Consider the following 16,865-nt stretch of genomic DNA (forward strand, 5'->3'; position numbering starts at 1 on the left):
GTGCCTCTTGGATGCCTCCATCATCTCACCCTCCACAACCATCCGTGGCAGTGTGCTCCGGGTACCCACCAGTCTCTGTGTAAAAACATTGCCTGCACTTCTCCTTCGAACTTATTCTCTTTCACTTTAAATGCCTGTCCACTGGAATTAGACATCACAATACCAGCTGTTCACCCCTATCTACGCTTCTCATAAGATCATAGAATCAGAGAGCACCACAGCACAGAAACAGGTCCTTCAGCCCATCTAGTCTGTTTTGAACTGTTATTCTGCCTTGCCCATCGGCCCAGACCTGGACCACAGCCCTCCAAACCCCTCCCATCCATGTACTTATCCAAACTTCTCTAAAATGTTGCAAATTAACCTGCATTCACCAGCAGCTTGTTCCAATCGCAACACTCTCTGAGTGAAGAAGCTCCCCCTGCCTCAGGTAATCTCAGTGGAAAAAGCCTGCTTGCATTTACCCTATCTATACCCCTCATGATTTGGCATACCTCTATCAGGGCTCCCCTGAGCCTCCACCATTGCAGAGAAAACATCCCAAGTTTGTCCAACCTCTGCTCATAGCCTCTAATCTCGGCAGCATCTGTAAACCTTTGATGGATTCACGGTCAGCATAGACTGGCTGGACCGAAGGGCTTGCTTCCCTGCTGTCTGAGGCTGAGCCTTTATGAGGCATCGGTCAGTATCGTGAACAGCTTTGGGCCACCTATCTAAGAAAGGGTGTTCTGGCACTGGGAGGGTCCAGATGAGAGTCACAAAAATGATCCTGGGAATGAAAGGGTAACATAGAGTATGAGGAGCATTTAATTTCTCTGGGCGTGTACTCACTAGAGTTCAGAAGAATAAGGAGGGGATTTTCATTTACTCCTACCGAATATTGAAAAGTCTGGATAAAATGGGCTTGTAGAGAGTATTTCCTATAGTGAAGATGTCTAGGACCAGAGGACACAACCTCAGAATAGAAAGATGCCATTTTAGAACAGAGATGAGAAGGAATTTCTTTAGCCAGAGGGTGATGAACCATTGTCACAGACAGCTGCATAGACCAAGTCATTTGGTACATTTAAGAGGATTGATAGCTTATTGATTAGTAAGGGTGTAAGGCAAGCGAATGGGATTGAGAGGAAAAATAAATCAACTGTGCTGGAATGGTGGAGCAGATTCAAGGGCCAAGTGGCCTAACTCTGGTCCTAAGCCTCACAAACAGGAGAAAGTCTGCAGATCCAAAGCAACACACACAAAATGCTGCAGGAACTCAGCATCTACAGAAAAGAGTAAACAGTCAAAGTTTGGGGCTGAGACCCTTCATCTGGTCCTGATGAAGGATCTCGGCCTGAAATGTCGACTGTTTACTCTTTTCCATAGAAACTGCCTGGCCTAATGAGTTTCTCCATTATTTTGTGTGTGTTGCTCCAATGCCTCATGGGCAAAGGACTGGCAGATGGGGTACAGTGTCACCAAGTGTATAGTCATGAACTTTGGTAGTTGGAATAAAGGCATAGACTATTTTATAAATAGACTGTAATCAGAAGTGCAAAGGAACAAAAATGAGCCAATTTATCCTTGGACATATGAGCCCTATGCACAACCTTAAACTGTATTAATGAATGTTTAGCACATATAGATGATGTATTAACTAATTGAAGAATTTTATTCCAATTTCAATAGGGATAGTAAGGTTAAGTTCTCTTTCCCAATCATTTTTAATCTTATAGAAGGGCTCTGAACATATCTTCATAATTATATTGTAAAGTTTTGATATTAGTCCTTTATGAGAAGGATTTAGTTCAAACAAATTCTCCAAAATACCTGAAAACACAAAATTTGGAAAAGTAGGAAGTACAGTATTTAAGAAATTCCTAATCTGTAAATATCTAAAAAAAATGAAATCTAGGCAAATTATATTTATTAGATAATTGTTCAAAAGACATAAAACAATTATCCAAAAATAAATCGGAAAATCATAGTAATCCTTTAGTCTTCCAAGCTGAATAAGCTTGATCTATAATAGAAGGATTAAAAAAAGCAATTGGATACAATAGGAATATTTAAAACAAACTGAGTCAACCCAAAAAAATTCTGAAATTGAAACCATATACGTAAAGTATGTTTAACTATTGGATTGTCAATTCGTTTCGGCAATTTACAAAGAGCAAAGGGAAGAGAAGACCCTAAAATAGAACCCAATGAAAATCCTTGTACAGATTTAATTTCCAGGTTCACCCAATGAGGGCTAAAAGGTAAATCCCAATCCTTTAACCAACATATCAAATATTGGATATTAACTGCCCAATAATAAAATCTAAAATTAGGCAATGCCAATCCACCTTCCTTCCTTGCCAATAAAAATTGGCTCATTTTTATTCCTGTATAAATCCTATTTGTATAGGATCCAACATCCTATAAATGTTTTATAAATGTTATCCTATAAACATCCAACAATCCTATAAATCCAACATATCAAATATCAGATATTAACTGCCCAGTAATGAAATCTAAAATTAGGCAATGCCAATCCACCTTCCTTCCTTGCCAATAAAAATTGGCTCATTTTTATTCCTATATAAATCCTATTTGTGACAGATGTCATTCTGAGATAGCGTCTTTAACTCATATGTTCTGGTCGTGTCCGCTTTTGAAAAAATATTGGAAAGACATTTTTGATATTATTTCTACGGTATTGAACATTGATTTACAACCTCATCCTATTACTGCAATTTTTGGTTTAGCAATGATGGACTCACTCCATTTATCCTCTTCCGCTTGTCGAATGATTGCATTTCTTACATTAATGGCTAGAAGATCTATTTTGTTGAATTGGAAAGAAATTAATCCTCCTACCGTATTTCATTGGTTTTCTCAAACTATGTTATGTCTAAATTTAGAAAAAATTAGAAGTGTTGTATTTGATACTTCTATTAAATTTGAAAAGATATGGAGACTATTTATTCAATATTTTCATATGATGTAATATGACCCTGTTCCAAACCTATTTGTTTTTCCAGTTTCGATTTTATATATGTTGAGAGGATCGGAGTTGACAACACTAATAATTTTGTATTTTTGTGAGATATTATAAACAGCCCTTTTTTTCCATTTTTCTCTTTTTTTCATTTTTCTCCTTATTAGTTATTAGATTATTAGATTAGTTTTTTTGCATATTTTTTTTTCTTTTTCTTTTTTCTGTTTTTTTAATATATATTATGATATACCTAGGTTTGCCTTGTTTATTTGTTACTTGTATCGTCCATGATTTGGGAATACTCATTTATACTGTAACCATTGCTTATGTCTTTCATGTTCAGTTGAAATGTGTATGTTTGTAATCCCATTATCTATGTGTCAATTTTATTTTGTTGATATTAATAATAATAATAAAAAGATTGAAAAAGAAAGAAAGAAGTGCAAAGGGGCTTAGGCATCCCCATGTAGGATTCCCTAAAGGTTAGCTGCAGGTTGAGTAAAACAAATGCATTCATTTCAAGAGGACTAGAATATGTAAAGCTGAGTCTTTAGTGGTAGGAGAGCAATCTCTTGAATTGGGTATGATGTCCTCCTAACCGAAGGGGTTGTCGATTAGTGGGTGAGGAGGCTGATCTGGGATTCACATCCAGGATGTTAAGATCGACACCCTTAATGGAGAATACCTATGCATGTCGCTGTACATGGAGAGTCTGATGCGTGAGCTTACAAGGGCATGCGGTGCTTGACAGACTGGGGTCAGGGCCCAGTGGCATGGAATGCAAAATGACTGCAGACCCTTCTCAGCTGTCAGTTTTCCTCCGCCTTCACTACCATTGTGATGTGTCATCATCTTCCACCAGCTCCACCACCGAGGCCTTTATAAGGCATCGGTCAGCACACTTGGAATATTGTAAGCAGTTTTGGCCCTTTATCTAAAATAGAACGAGCTGGCATTGGAGAGGAAACAGAAGAGGTTTATGAGATCCTAGGAATGAAAGGGTTAATGTGTGAGGAGTGTTTGATGGCTCTGGGCCTGTACTCGCTGGAGTTTAGGTGAATGGGGGATCCTTATGCCTCAGAAATATTATCTTACGGTTTTGTAGCAACTCCCACCTGCCTCTCCCTACGTGCCACCACCTCCAGGGCTTTTCGGGCAGAGTGAAGTTCATTGCTGAGGGCTTGGGTCAAGCTCTGGGCCTGACTGTTCCTCTCCAAAGCTCCTTGCTCAGCCTGGTCCAGCTCAGAAGTCAGCGTCACCACTTTGCGGGCCGCTTTATCCTTGACCGACTCCAGTTTCTCCAGCGATTCCCTAAGCCTCTGGATGGTCCGGTCCTGCTCCCTGCTCTTTGCCTGGGGAGAGAATCACCAATGGAAATCTTCCATCTGAAGGTCCAGTTGTCCCTAGGGTTAACGGCCATTCCCATCACAACCTCTGCCCTATTGGGGAGAACTGCCAACACCAGGTGCCCCTACACAGACGTGTATATGTATGCACATTGAGCTACATTGTGTGGCATGTATATATCTATATCTTAACATGCAGAATGTGAGAAAGCATGGTGTTCCTCAGTGTATCGTTGAGCCCATGTATCAGTGTGTATCTATGAAAACGTGTGTAACTGAGGATACACATATTTGTGTGTATCTACTTAGTGTGAAAACGTGTGTATCCATGGGTATCTGTGTTTTCCATCTCCCAAATGGATCTGTAGATCCCTTCTGCAACTCCTTAAACAGGATCCCATCACACTTAATTAATCTACACTGGGTCCCTCAATGCTGGATTCCCACATCAGATCTCCAACACCATCCCCCATATCAGATCCCTCCTGTACTAGACCCCCCCTACCCCACCATCTCCCCACACGAGATCCCACCCACATCAGATCCTTCCTACAAAAGATCTCCCACACTGGATACCCTCCACACACCAGATGCCCCCACACCAGAACCCCTGCCCCTTACCTTTAGAGCTGTGATTTCCTCGTTCTTCTCTCTCAGACTCCGGTTCTTCCTCTTTGCCACATCCAGCTGTCCTTGCAGCCTTTCCACTTCCTTCCGCAGCTCGGCCAGCCCACCGCCCTGCCCCTCCCTTGGCTCCAGCTGGCTGAGTCTGTCAGTCAGGAGCTGGATGTGCCGCTTACTGCTGGCCAGCCTCTCCCTCTGAGACGTCACCTGTCAATGAGTGGTGAGGGGTGAGGGGTGAGCCAGGGGGAACCGTACACAGAGAAACCACTGCATCTGTGGAGGGAAATGTACCATCTACGTTTTGGGTCCAGATCCTTCCTGCAGGCTGGGTACACCCAAAGGATCTCAGCCAGAAACAACGACTGTCTACTCCCCTCCACAGGTGCTACCAGACCCGCTGAGTTCCTCCAGTGCCTGTTGTGTGTTGCTCCAGACTCCAGTGTCTATAGCCTTCAATGTCCACAGGGAAACCACTGCACAAATTACGTCTGTTACCCAGAAACAGTCCCTGGTGGGCTTTAATTAGCTTGTCAGAGCAGATCTGGTCCAAGCATTACACCGGGGGTGGGGGCTTGGTAGCACAGCACTTGGTGTTATGCTTAACAGCATCAGCAGCCAGGGTTCAATTCCTGCCACTACTGTAAGTAGTTTGTACGTTCTCCCCATGGACACGTGGGTTTCCTCAGGGTGCTCCGGTTTCCTTCAACTTTCCAAAGACGTACAGGTTAGGATTAGAAAGTTGTGGGCGTGCTGCTTCAACGCTTGAAGTGTGGTAACACTTGTGGGCTGCCCCCAGCACTTCCTCACACTGTTGACGCTAACACACACCTTGCTGCATGTTTCGATGTTTGTGTGACAAATAAAGTGAATTGTTATCTTTTTTATCATTCCCAACATCTCTCTCTCTCTCACCCATACTGCCTTTGAATGGAAAATCCTACAAACGGTAGTGGATTCAGCCAAGTACATCACGAGTAAACCCGTCCCAACCATCGAGCGCATCTACATGAAAAGCAGCATCAAAGATCCTCACCACCCAGGCCATGCTCTCTTCTCGCTGCTACCATCAGGTAGAAGGTACAAGTGGCTCAAGATTCACACCACTAGGTACTTAGATGGAAAAAATAATGGAGGGCTACTTAGGAGCACCCACCCCCAGTGCAATGTTTTGAATAAATCTGCCCTCAAGAGCTAAGGAAAGTATTAGAGTGATCTTGGAGTTAGCTAAAAGGTCTGCAGAACAACATTGTGGGTCAAGAGGCCTGTACTGTGCTGTTCGATTTTCTAGAGAGGGGAAAGATTTAAAAGGGAAATGAAGGCAGATTGTAGGTATAGGGAACAAGCTGCCAGAGGAAGAGGTAGAGATAAGTACGTTCATGTTTCAAAAGATTAGTACTCTATGACATATGGACAGGTACCGTTGGACATGGAGTAGGGCTTTTAGCTCATGATCATGAAGGCAAGTTAAACTAGAAAGATATCAAATGCAGGCGAATGGGGCTAGCTTGAGTAGGTGAGTTCAACATTGGCGAATGGGGCCAACAGATGTGCTTCCAAAGCAATGCACCCAAAATACTGGAGGAGCTCAGCAGGTCAGGCAGCATCTATGGAGAGAAGTTTTGGGCCGAGACCCTCCATGAGGACTGGGGAGGGTCTGTGTGGGTCTTTTTCTGTGCTGCATGGTTCTGTGACTCATAGTTGGATCCAAATTTCTCAAGCGATGTGAATGAGTCTTTTAAATGAAAGGTTGAACTTTAAGCTGGGAGATGCAGCGATCTGATGTGTTTTTCTGCAAGTTTAAACATTTGGCATCTTTCCAAAGGGGGGGGGGCACGTGAAATCTGAGCCATAACAACATTAATGCATATTATTTACCTCAACCTGATGGCTTTAGCCTAATCAGTGAGCCTTATGTAACAATACACCTAACCAGAGCGGATACAAAAAGCCGAACCTGGGGACCTTTTACTGTGTTTCCCTTCCTCAGCCCATCAATTACTCAAAAATGCAGTGATATGTTTCTTCTGGGGTCAATACAACATACTAAATGTCACACCTGCAGCTGTTGTACCTGCTATAACCCTCAGAGAATGGATTAACAGAGCAGAGCCCTCTCCTTCTCTCTGGTAAACATCGAGGCAGGTGGGTGAGAGGGGATGGGTTCACGTCAGCAGCACTCCTCTCTGACCCCACGGAGGTTGAAGAAAATACGAAGACTTGGATTGGAGCGAAGAATCGTGGACAATTATTTTTAAAGTACTCCATGTTCTAGTCGAACAAAGTGCTTGTAAAGGCGAAGATTATATTTTATTAGAGGCTTCAGCCTCTCAAAGTGAATAGATCACCTGTTCAAAGCCTGCAAGCTGTACAAAGTGGGCTTAATTACCTCCAGCAGCTCAGCCTAAATCTTCTTCAAGGGAAGCTGACTGATCCTGGCTCTGTGCATCGAACGTGGAAAACAGGCCCTTCAGCCCGTGATTGTGGAGACAATTTAAACAAATTTTATCTGCCTGCATGTGATCCCCATTCCTCCATTCCCTGGATCTTAAACACATCTTAAATGCATTTACTAAGGGCACATTAGTTTTTCTAAAATTGATGAGTCATAATCATAGAGCCCCACAGGACAGAAAAGGCTCTTCGGCCCATCCAGCCTGTGCTGAACTGTTCTTCTGCCTCGTCTCATAGATGTACACCTGGACCATATCACCCCCATTCACCTGCTTATCCAAACTTTCTTAAGTGTTCTAGTTGAACCCATATCTACTACTTCCACTGGCAGCTTGTTCCACACTTGCACCACCCTCTGAGAGAAAATGTTATGGTCTTACAGGAGATTCTTATGGTCTCATAGGAGATTGGGGCTGAGAGGAATGAATCAGCCATGATGAAATGATGGAGCAGACTTATTGGGCCAAATGGCCTAATTCTGCTCCAGTATCTTATGATCTTAAGTTTCCCCTCATGTTCCTCTTAAATATTTCACATTTCTCTCTTAACCTATGACCTCAGGTTTTGGTCTTGCCCAACCTCAGTGGAAAAAGCCTGCTTGCGTTTACCCTATCTATACCCCTCATAATTTTGTATACCTCGATCAAATCTCCTTGCAATCTCCTACACTCCAGGAGATAAAGTCCTAACCTATTCAACCTTTCCCTATAACTCGGGGAACTTTCCTATAACTTTTTTTTCTTCATGGCTAAATTTGTAAAATTTAACATTAACATTCATTAACAATTACCAAACCTTGCTATCCCTGCCTTTGTTCCTCCATGGACATTGTGCCCCTGACTTTGGGCTTTTAAATGACTCCCACGTGTTTGATGGTTTGGGATCTTTCTCTGAAGGTACAGTCGAACAGTAGAGCACGCCCCGTCCCTTTGGCCTACGATGTTGCACTGAACCTTTGACCTACTCAAAGGTCAATCTAACCCTTCCCTCCCACATAGACCTCCGTTTATCTATCATCTGTCTGCCTGTCTGAGAGTCTTTTAAACATCTCTACCACCACCATGTGCAGGGTGTTCCATACACTCTGTTTATCCACCCTATACTTTCCACCAATTATCTTAAAACTATTCCCCTCACAGAAGGCATTTCCACCCTGGGAAAAAGTTGCTGACTATTCACTCTATCAATGCCTCTTATCATCACGTACACCTCTATCAGGTCACCTTTCATCCTTCTTTGTTTTAAAGAGAAAAGCCCTAGCTTGATCAGTCTATCTGCTTTCCCTAATTATGGCTTTTTCACACCTTCACTGCATACTGCCTCATGCTGTGCTCAACAAGAGGATGAAAAGGAGATACAATCTGCACATCGATATGCAACATGATGTGTGCCTGATACCAGGACATAGGCAGCTACAAACTGTTTCCAGCAAGCAAATAGTGCAGCTTTGACTTAGAGCAAATCACCATCTAAACTCCCCTGTCACTTGCTCTCAGAGCAGGTCAACCCAGCTTAAATGTCCCCTCCACACTCCTGGGGCAGGGGCAACACGCAGATTAGAAACCACACTGCATTATCCTATCAAACACTCTGAAAATGAGAAAGACATGGGTTAGACACAGAGTGAAGCTCTTTCTACATTTCCAGCATCAGACGCACAATGAAGCTCCCTCCACGTTCTCCAAACACACACTCCTGGGATCAGACACAGAGTAAAGCCACCTCCACACTGTCCCAACACACACTCCCAGGGTCAGATACAGAATGAAGATCCCTCCACAGTGGCCCATCACATATTCCTGGGGTCAGACATTCCGTGAAACTCCCTCCAAACTGTCCCATCACATGTTCCTGAGTTGACACACAGAATGAAACTTCCTTTACACCATTCCATCCCATTCCTGGAGGTCAGACACTCAGTGAAACTCCCTCTAAACTATCCTTCTAAAAACATGGAAATAGATTGCTAGTTGATGAAGCGTTTTGTAAATAAAGCCATATTCTTGGATAAAGATGATTCCAGATTGGTCTGATTTAACAACACACTAGAAACAGACTGTGAATAGGCTTCACTTGCTCACTTTGGACTAGGGTTAGGGAGTTAAGGGGTTAAGGTCTGCACAGTTGTGTGACCTCGGGAGTTAACATCATAGTGAAGCCGTTCTCTCTGTGCCAACAGCAGCAGTAAACAGCAGACAGCTGCCAGGTTGGACAGTGACCTTTTGCTGCAGGTTCTGTAGGAACTCATTGCTGTCATCTGTCCTCTCCCGATCCATCTCCGCCAGCACCCGAGCCCTGGCCAGCAGCTTCTCAGCCTGGTCCTCCAGGTCATCTATCTGCACGTCTCGCTCCATGTTCATCGCCAGGGCTAGCCCACGCAGGAATTTGGTGTGCTGAGAGAGAGCAAAATAACATGACAGATTTCTCAAAGGCAACAGAGAACAAAAATAAAGTGCAGGATCAACGGGGAGAGGCAAAACTCGGGCTTCCCAACTGCCTGAAATCATGGTAGTGTTCCTGTACTTCACCAGCCTCCTTCCCATCACTCAGTCTTCACCCCAGGAGTCTCCCTGCAGCACCATTAAGCATATATGCAGCTGTATAAAACTTTGGTTAGACCACATCTGGAACACTGTATGATTGCCCCATTACTGGAAAGAGACTGAGGTTTTGGAGATGGTGTAGAAGAGGTTCACCAGGATGCTACCTGGATTAGAGAGTCACAAACAAGTGAGAATCTGCAGATGTTGGAAATCCAAACAACACACACAAAATGCTGGAGGAACTCAGCAGGCCAGGAAGCATCCTTGGAAAAAGTACAGTAATTTTTCTTATAAATGTCACCTGGCCTACTGAGTTCCTTCAGCATTTTGTGGATTAGAGTTTTAGCTTAAGGAAGAGGTTGGACAAACTTGGGTTATTTTCACTGTAGTGGCAGAGAGTGAGGGGAGACCTGGTTGTAAAATTATTACAGGCATCGATAGAGTTGATAGTCAGACTCCTTTTCCTGAGGTGGAAATGTGAAATACTTGAGGACATAGATTTAAGGTGAGAGAGGGAAAGTTTAAAGATATGAGGGTCAAGTTTTCTACATACAGAGTGGTGGGTGCCTCTACCATGGAGGCGAGGCTGGACGTGGTGGTTTTGGATGGGTTCACCAGCCTCATAAACACAAGATATTCAGCAGATGCTGGGAATCCAGAGCAGAACACACAACATGCTGCTCTCAAAGAGAATGATTTATCCTGAGAATAGGTACAGCACAGGCACAAGTGACTGGGTGGGAAGTGGGACAGTCAAGATTGCTGTGAGAGTCCGTAGGTTTGTAAGAGATAACATAGAGATATGAAGGGGGGATCTCATTGAAACCTATTAAATGTGCCTCTAGAGATGGAGAGAGAGAGAGAGAGAGAGAGATCAAAAAAGAGAAGAGAGGTGTCCAAGAGGGGCCAAATAAATTTAAGGGCAGGGTGGAAGTTGTAGGCAAAGTTGATGAAATTGATGCGCCCAGCAGGAGATTGCAGGAAGCGCACCCATGCTGAGCACAGAAAGAGCAGGGGAGCATTTCCAATGAACATGGACTGTTCGATGTAGCTGACAGAGCTCGCACTGCCTGCATCAGAGGTTTTGAGCTATAAGGAAAGGTTGGATAGAATTGGATTGCTTCCACTGAAGAGGCAGAGACTGAAAGGAGACCTAATAGAGGTTGATAAGGTTATGAGAAGCTCTGATAGAATAGACAGCTGGTTCCTATTTTGCAGAGTCAAAATGACCAATAGAGGGCATGCATTTAAGCTAAGTGGGGGAATTCTAAAGGAGATGTGCATGGCAGGTTTTTTACATAAAGAATGGTGGGCGCTTGGAATGTGCTGCTAGGGGTGGTGGCAGAGGCATTTAAGAGGCTGTTAGACAGGCACATGAATGTGCTGGAAATGGAGGGATATAGATTGTCAGAGCTTTCATTTTAAGAGGACTAGAATGATGAGGTCAGACCACATTTGGAGTTTTGTGAGCACTTTGAGCAAAGGATGAGCGGACATTGGAGAGGACCCAGAGGAGGTTTATGAAAGTGATCCCGGGAAAGAAATGGTTAATGTATGAGGACCACTGAATGGCTCTGGTCCTGTACTCACTGGATTTTACAAAAATGAAGGGGGGTATCTCTTTGAAACCTAATGAATGTTGAAAAGTCTAGATAGCGTGGACACGGAGAGGATGGTTCCAATACTGCAGGAGTCCAGAACCAGAGGGCTACGCCTCAGAATACAAGGACATCCCTGTAGAGCAGAGATACTGAGGAATTTCCTCAGCCCGAGGGTAGTGAATCTATGGAATTCATTGCTGCAGACAGCTGTGAAGACCAGGTCATTGGGATATTTAAAGCAAAGGTTGATAGATTCTAGATTAGTATGGGCATCAAAGGAAGAAGGCAGGAGAGAGAGGTTGAGAGGGATAATAAATTAGCCACAATCAAGTGGGGGAAAGGACCAGACAGGCCAAACAGCTTCTATGTCTTATGGTCACATTATAAGGAATTGAGGAAAATTGGATGATGCTAGAAGATTCCACTGAAGTAGAAGCTGATTCAAAACTTTAAATGATTGCTTGAGTGAGAATATTTTTTCAATTCTTATGTTCTTCTGCTGAGTGATCTTTTGAGAAGCAGTGTGTTACATAACAACATCCTCTCTGACATGTTTACATTGAAGCAAATTAAATGGCAAATGAGCAAGTAGGTGAGCTAGTTTTTTTAAAAAAACAGCAGTGCAAATTGATATTCCTTGAATTCATCTCAGGGAAAGATAAACAACCGAAAAGGCAGAGGTGATGAGAGGCAACGCTCTCGTCAAAGTCACTGAGTGCACTGCAAGTATCGAAAACACTGCCAACAAAATCAACCTTCTCCAATGGCAACTACATTCAGAGTGATCCAGGGCAAGACCATTCAGTCCACTGTGCTTGTGCTGGTCTTTCGACAGAGGTCCTCATCACTCAACTCTCAATGCTCCTCAGAATCAGAAAAAGAATGAGGCAGGAAGTTCTACCCTCTGAGATCTACTTCCATGCCTCCCAAGGAGGGCTCTCTAAATCCGTTCCCTACACACCAGCAAGATCTCTTCCTAAGGGATCCCTGGGGCTGCACAGAACTCATTCTGAAAGGTGGCTTTTAGTTTGTGCTGGCTTCCTGAAGCAGACTCAAAAGATCACAAATTCCAGTCACATCCAGAGACAAGTCCTGTGCCGAGATAAGTGTGCGCTGCATAGTGAAAGGGGTGGTACTGAGGTGGGGTAACACTGTGGGTGGGGTGGTACTGAGGAGGGGTCACACTGTGGGAGGGGTGGTACTGAGGAGGGGTCACACTGTGGGAAGGGGTGGTACTGAGGAGGGGTCACACTGTGGGAGGAGTGGTACTGAGGAGGGGTCACACTGTGAGGGGTGGTACTGAAGTGGAGTCACACTGTGGGAGGGGTGGTACTGAGGGAGGGTCACACTGGGAGGGGTGGTACTGAGGAGGGGTCACACTGTGGGAAGGGGTGGTACTGAGGGAAGGTAACACTGTGGGAGTGGTACTGAGGTGGGGTCACACTGTGGGAGGGGTGGTACTGAGGGAGGGTCACACTGGGAGGGGTGGTACTGAGGAGGGTCACACTGTGGGAGTGGTGGTACTGAGGGAGGGTCACACTGTGAGAGTGATGGTACTGAGGAGGGGTCACACTGTGGGAGGAGTGGTACTGAGGAGGGGTCACACTGTGGGAGGAGTGGTACTGAGGGAGGGTCACACTGTGGGAGGGGTGGTACTGAAGTGGAGTCACACTGTGGGAGGGGTGGTACTGAAGTGGAGTCACACTGTGGGAGGGGTGGTACTGAGGGAGGGTCACACTGTGAGAGTGGTGGTACTGAGGTGGGGTCACACTGTGGGAGGAGTGGTACTGAGGAGGGGTCACACTGTGGGAAGGGGTGGTACTGAGGGAAGGTAACACTGTGGGAGTGGTACTGAGGTGGGGTCACACTGTGAGTGGTGGTACTGAGGTGGGGTCACACTGGGAGAGGGGTGGTACTGAGGAGGGGTCACACTGTGGGAGTGGTGGTACTGAGGTGGGGTCACACTGTGGGAAGGAGTGGTACTGAGGGAGGGTCACACTGTGGGAAGGAGTGGTACTGAGGGAGGGTCACACTGTGGGAAGGAGTGGTACTGAGGGAGGGTCACACTGTGGGAGGGGTGGTACTGAGGGAGGGTCACACTGTGGGAGGGGTGGTACTGAGGGAGGGTCACACTGTGAGGGGTGGTACTGAGGTGGGGTCACACTGTGAGGGGTGGTACTGAGGTGGGGTCACACTGGGAGGGGTGGTACTGAGGGAGGGGTCACACTGTGAGAGTGGTGGTACTGAAGGAGGGTCACACTGTGGGAAGGGGTGGTACTGAGGTGGGGTCACACTGTGAGAGTGGTGGTACTGAGGTGGGGTCACACTGGGAGGGGTGGTACTGAGGTGGGGTCACACTGTGGGTGGGGTGGTACTGAGGTGGGGTCACACTGTGGGAGGGGTGGTACTGAGGTGGGGTCACACTGTGGGAGGGGTGGTACTGAGGGAGGGTCACACTGTGAGGGGTGGTACTGAGGGGGGTCACACTGGGAGGGGTGGTACTGAGGAGGGGTCACACTGTGGGAGGGGTGGTACTGAGGGAGGGTCACACTGTGAGAGTGGTGGTACTGAGGTGGGGTCACACTGTGGGAAGGGGTGGTACTGAGGGAAGGTAACACTGTGGGAGTGGTACTGAGGTGGGGTCGCACTGTGAGGGGTGGTACTGAGGTGGGGTCACACTGTGGGAGTGGTGGTACTGAGGTGGGGTCACACTGTGGGAAGGAGTGGTACTGAGGGAGGGTCACACTGTGGGAAGGAGTGGTACTGAGGGAGGGTCACACTGTGGGAAGGAGTGGTACTGAGGGAGGGTCACACTGTGGGAGGGGTGGTACTGAGGGAGGGTCACACTGTGGGAGGGGTGGTACTGAGGGAGGGTCACACTGTGAGGGGTGGTACTGAGGTGGGGTCACACTGTGAGGGGTGGTACTGAGGTGGGGTCACACTGGGAGGGGTGGTACTGAGGGAGGGGTCACACTGTGAGAGTGGTGGTACTGAGGGAGGGTCACACTGTGGGAAGGGGTGGTACTGAGGTGGGGTCACACTGTGAGAGTGGTGGTACTGAGGTGGGGTCACACTGGGAGGGGTGGTACTGAGGTGGGGTCACACTGTGGGTGGGGTGGTACTGAGGTGGGGTCACACTGTGGGAGGGGTGGTACTGAGGTGGGGTCACACTGGGAGGGGTGGTACTGAGGTGGGGTCACACTGTGGGTGGGGTGGTACTGAGGTGGGGTCACACTGTGGGAGGAGTGGTACTGAGGGAGGGGTCACACTGTGAGAGTGGTGGTACTGAGGGAGGGTCACACTGTGGGAAGGGGTGGTACTGAGGTGGGGTCACACTGTGGGTGGGGTGGTACTGAGGGAGGGGTCACACTGTGAGAGTGGTGGTACTGAGGGAGGGTCACACTGTGGGAAGGGGTGGTACTGAGGTGGGGTCACACTGTGAGAGTGGTGGTACTGAGGTGGGGTCACACTGGGAGGGGTGGTACTGAGGTGGGGTCACACTGTGGGTGGGGTGGTACTGAGGTGGGGTCACACTGTGGGAGGGGTGGTACTGAGGTGGGGTCACACTGTGGGAGGGGTGGTACTGAGGTGGGGTCACACTGTGGGAGGGGTGGTACTGAGGGAGGGTCACACTGTGAGGGGTGGTACTGAGGGGGGTCACACTGGGAGGGGTGGTACTGAGGAGGGGTCACACTGTGGGAAGGGGTGGTACTGAGGGAGGGTAACACTGTGAGAGTGATGGTACTGAGGGAGGGTCACACTGTGAGAGTGATGGTACTGAGGAGGGGTCACACTATGGGAGGAGTGGTACTGAGGAGGGGTCACACTGTGGGAAGGGGTGGTACTGAGGGAAGGTAACACTGTGGGAGTGGTGGTACTGAGGGAGGGTCACACTGTGAGGGGTGGTACTGAGGGAGGGTCACTGTGGGAGGGGTGGTACTGAGGTGGGGTCACACTGGGAGGGGTGGTACTGAGGAGGGGTCACACTGTGGGAGGAGTGGTACTGAGGGAGGGTTACACTGTGGGAAGGGTGGTACTGAGGTGGGGTCACACTGGGAGGGGTGGTACTGAGGAGGGGTCACACTGTGGGAAGGGTGGTACTGAGGGAGGGTCACACTGTGAGAGTGATGGTACTGAGGAGGGGTCACACTGTGGGAGGAGTGGTACTGAGGAGGGGTCACACTGTGGGAAGGGGTGGTACTGAGGGAAGGTAACACTGTGGGAGTGGTGGTACTGAGGGAGGGTCACACTGTGGGAGGGTTGGTACTGAGGGAGGGTTACACTGTGGGAAGGGTGGTACTGAGGTGGGGTCACACTGGGAGGGGTGGTACTGAGGAGGGGTCACACTGTGGGAAGGGGTGGAACTGAGGGAGGGTAACACTGTGAGAGTGATGGTACTGTGGGAGGGTCACACTGTGAGAGTGATGGTACTGAGGAGGGGTCACACTGTGGGAGGAGTGGTACTGAGGAGGGGTCACACTGTGGGAAGGGGTGGTACTGAGGGAAGGTAACACTGTGGGAGTGGTGGTACTGAGGTGGGGTCGCACTGTGAGGGGTGGTACTGAGGTGGGGTCACACTGTGGGAGTGGTGGTACTGAGGTGGGGTCACACTGTGAGAGTGGTGGTACTGAGGTGGGGTCACACTGTGGGAAGGGGTGGTACTGAGGGAGGGTCACACTGTGGGAGGGGTGTTGCTGAGGGAGAGTCAAACTGTGGGAGGGGTGGTACTGAGGGAGAGTCACACTGTGGGAGGGGTGTTACTGAGGGAGGGTCACACTGTGGGAAGGGGTGGTACTGAGGGAGGGTCACACTGTGGGAAGGAGTGGTACTGAGGGAGGGTCACACTGTGGGAGGGGTGGTACTGAGGGAGGGTCACACTGTGGGAGGGGTGGTACTGAGGGAGGGTCACACTGTGAGGGGTGGTACTGAGGTGGGGTCACACTGTGAGGGGTGGTACTGAGGTGGGGTCACACTGGGAGGGGTGGTACTGAGGGAGGGGTCACACTGAGAGTGGTGGTACTGAGGGAGGGTCACACTGTGGGAAGGGGTGGTACTGAGGTGGGGTCACACTGTGAGAGTGGTGGTACTGAGGTGGGGTCACACTGGGAGGGGTGGTACTGAGGTGGGGTCACACTGTGGGTGGGGTGGTACTGAGGTGGGGTCACACTGTGGGAGGGGTGGTACTGAGGGAGGGTCACACTGTGAGGGGTGGTACTGAGGGAGGGTCACACTGGGAGTGGTGGTACTGAGGTGGGGTCACACTGTGGGAGGGGTGGTACTGAGGTGGGGTCACACTGGGAGTGGTGGTACTGAGGGAGGGTCACACTGTGAGGGG

General features: G+C 47.9%; 1 protein-coding gene across 1 annotated transcript in view; it reads right to left on the reverse strand.

The window, feature by feature from the left end:
- Positions 1-16,865, reverse strand: part of LOC132388295 (coiled-coil domain-containing protein 170-like) — a 105,573-nt gene that overhangs the window by 1,599 nt on the left and 87,109 nt on the right. The window contains exons 10-12 of the mRNA XM_059960637.1: positions 9,606-9,779; positions 4,933-5,142; positions 4,081-4,317 (exon numbers count right to left, since the gene is read on the reverse strand). Of these exons, the coding sequence (XP_059816620.1) occupies positions 4,081-4,317; positions 4,933-5,142; positions 9,606-9,779 (621 nt within the window). The remainder of the gene's footprint in view (positions 1-4,080; positions 4,318-4,932; positions 5,143-9,605; positions 9,780-16,865) is intronic.

Source organism: Hypanus sabinus, chromosome 2 (genome assembly GCF_030144855.1).
Source record: "Hypanus sabinus isolate sHypSab1 chromosome 2, sHypSab1.hap1, whole genome shotgun sequence".
NCBI classification, from domain to species: Eukaryota; Metazoa; Chordata; class Chondrichthyes; order Myliobatiformes; family Dasyatidae; genus Hypanus; species Hypanus sabinus.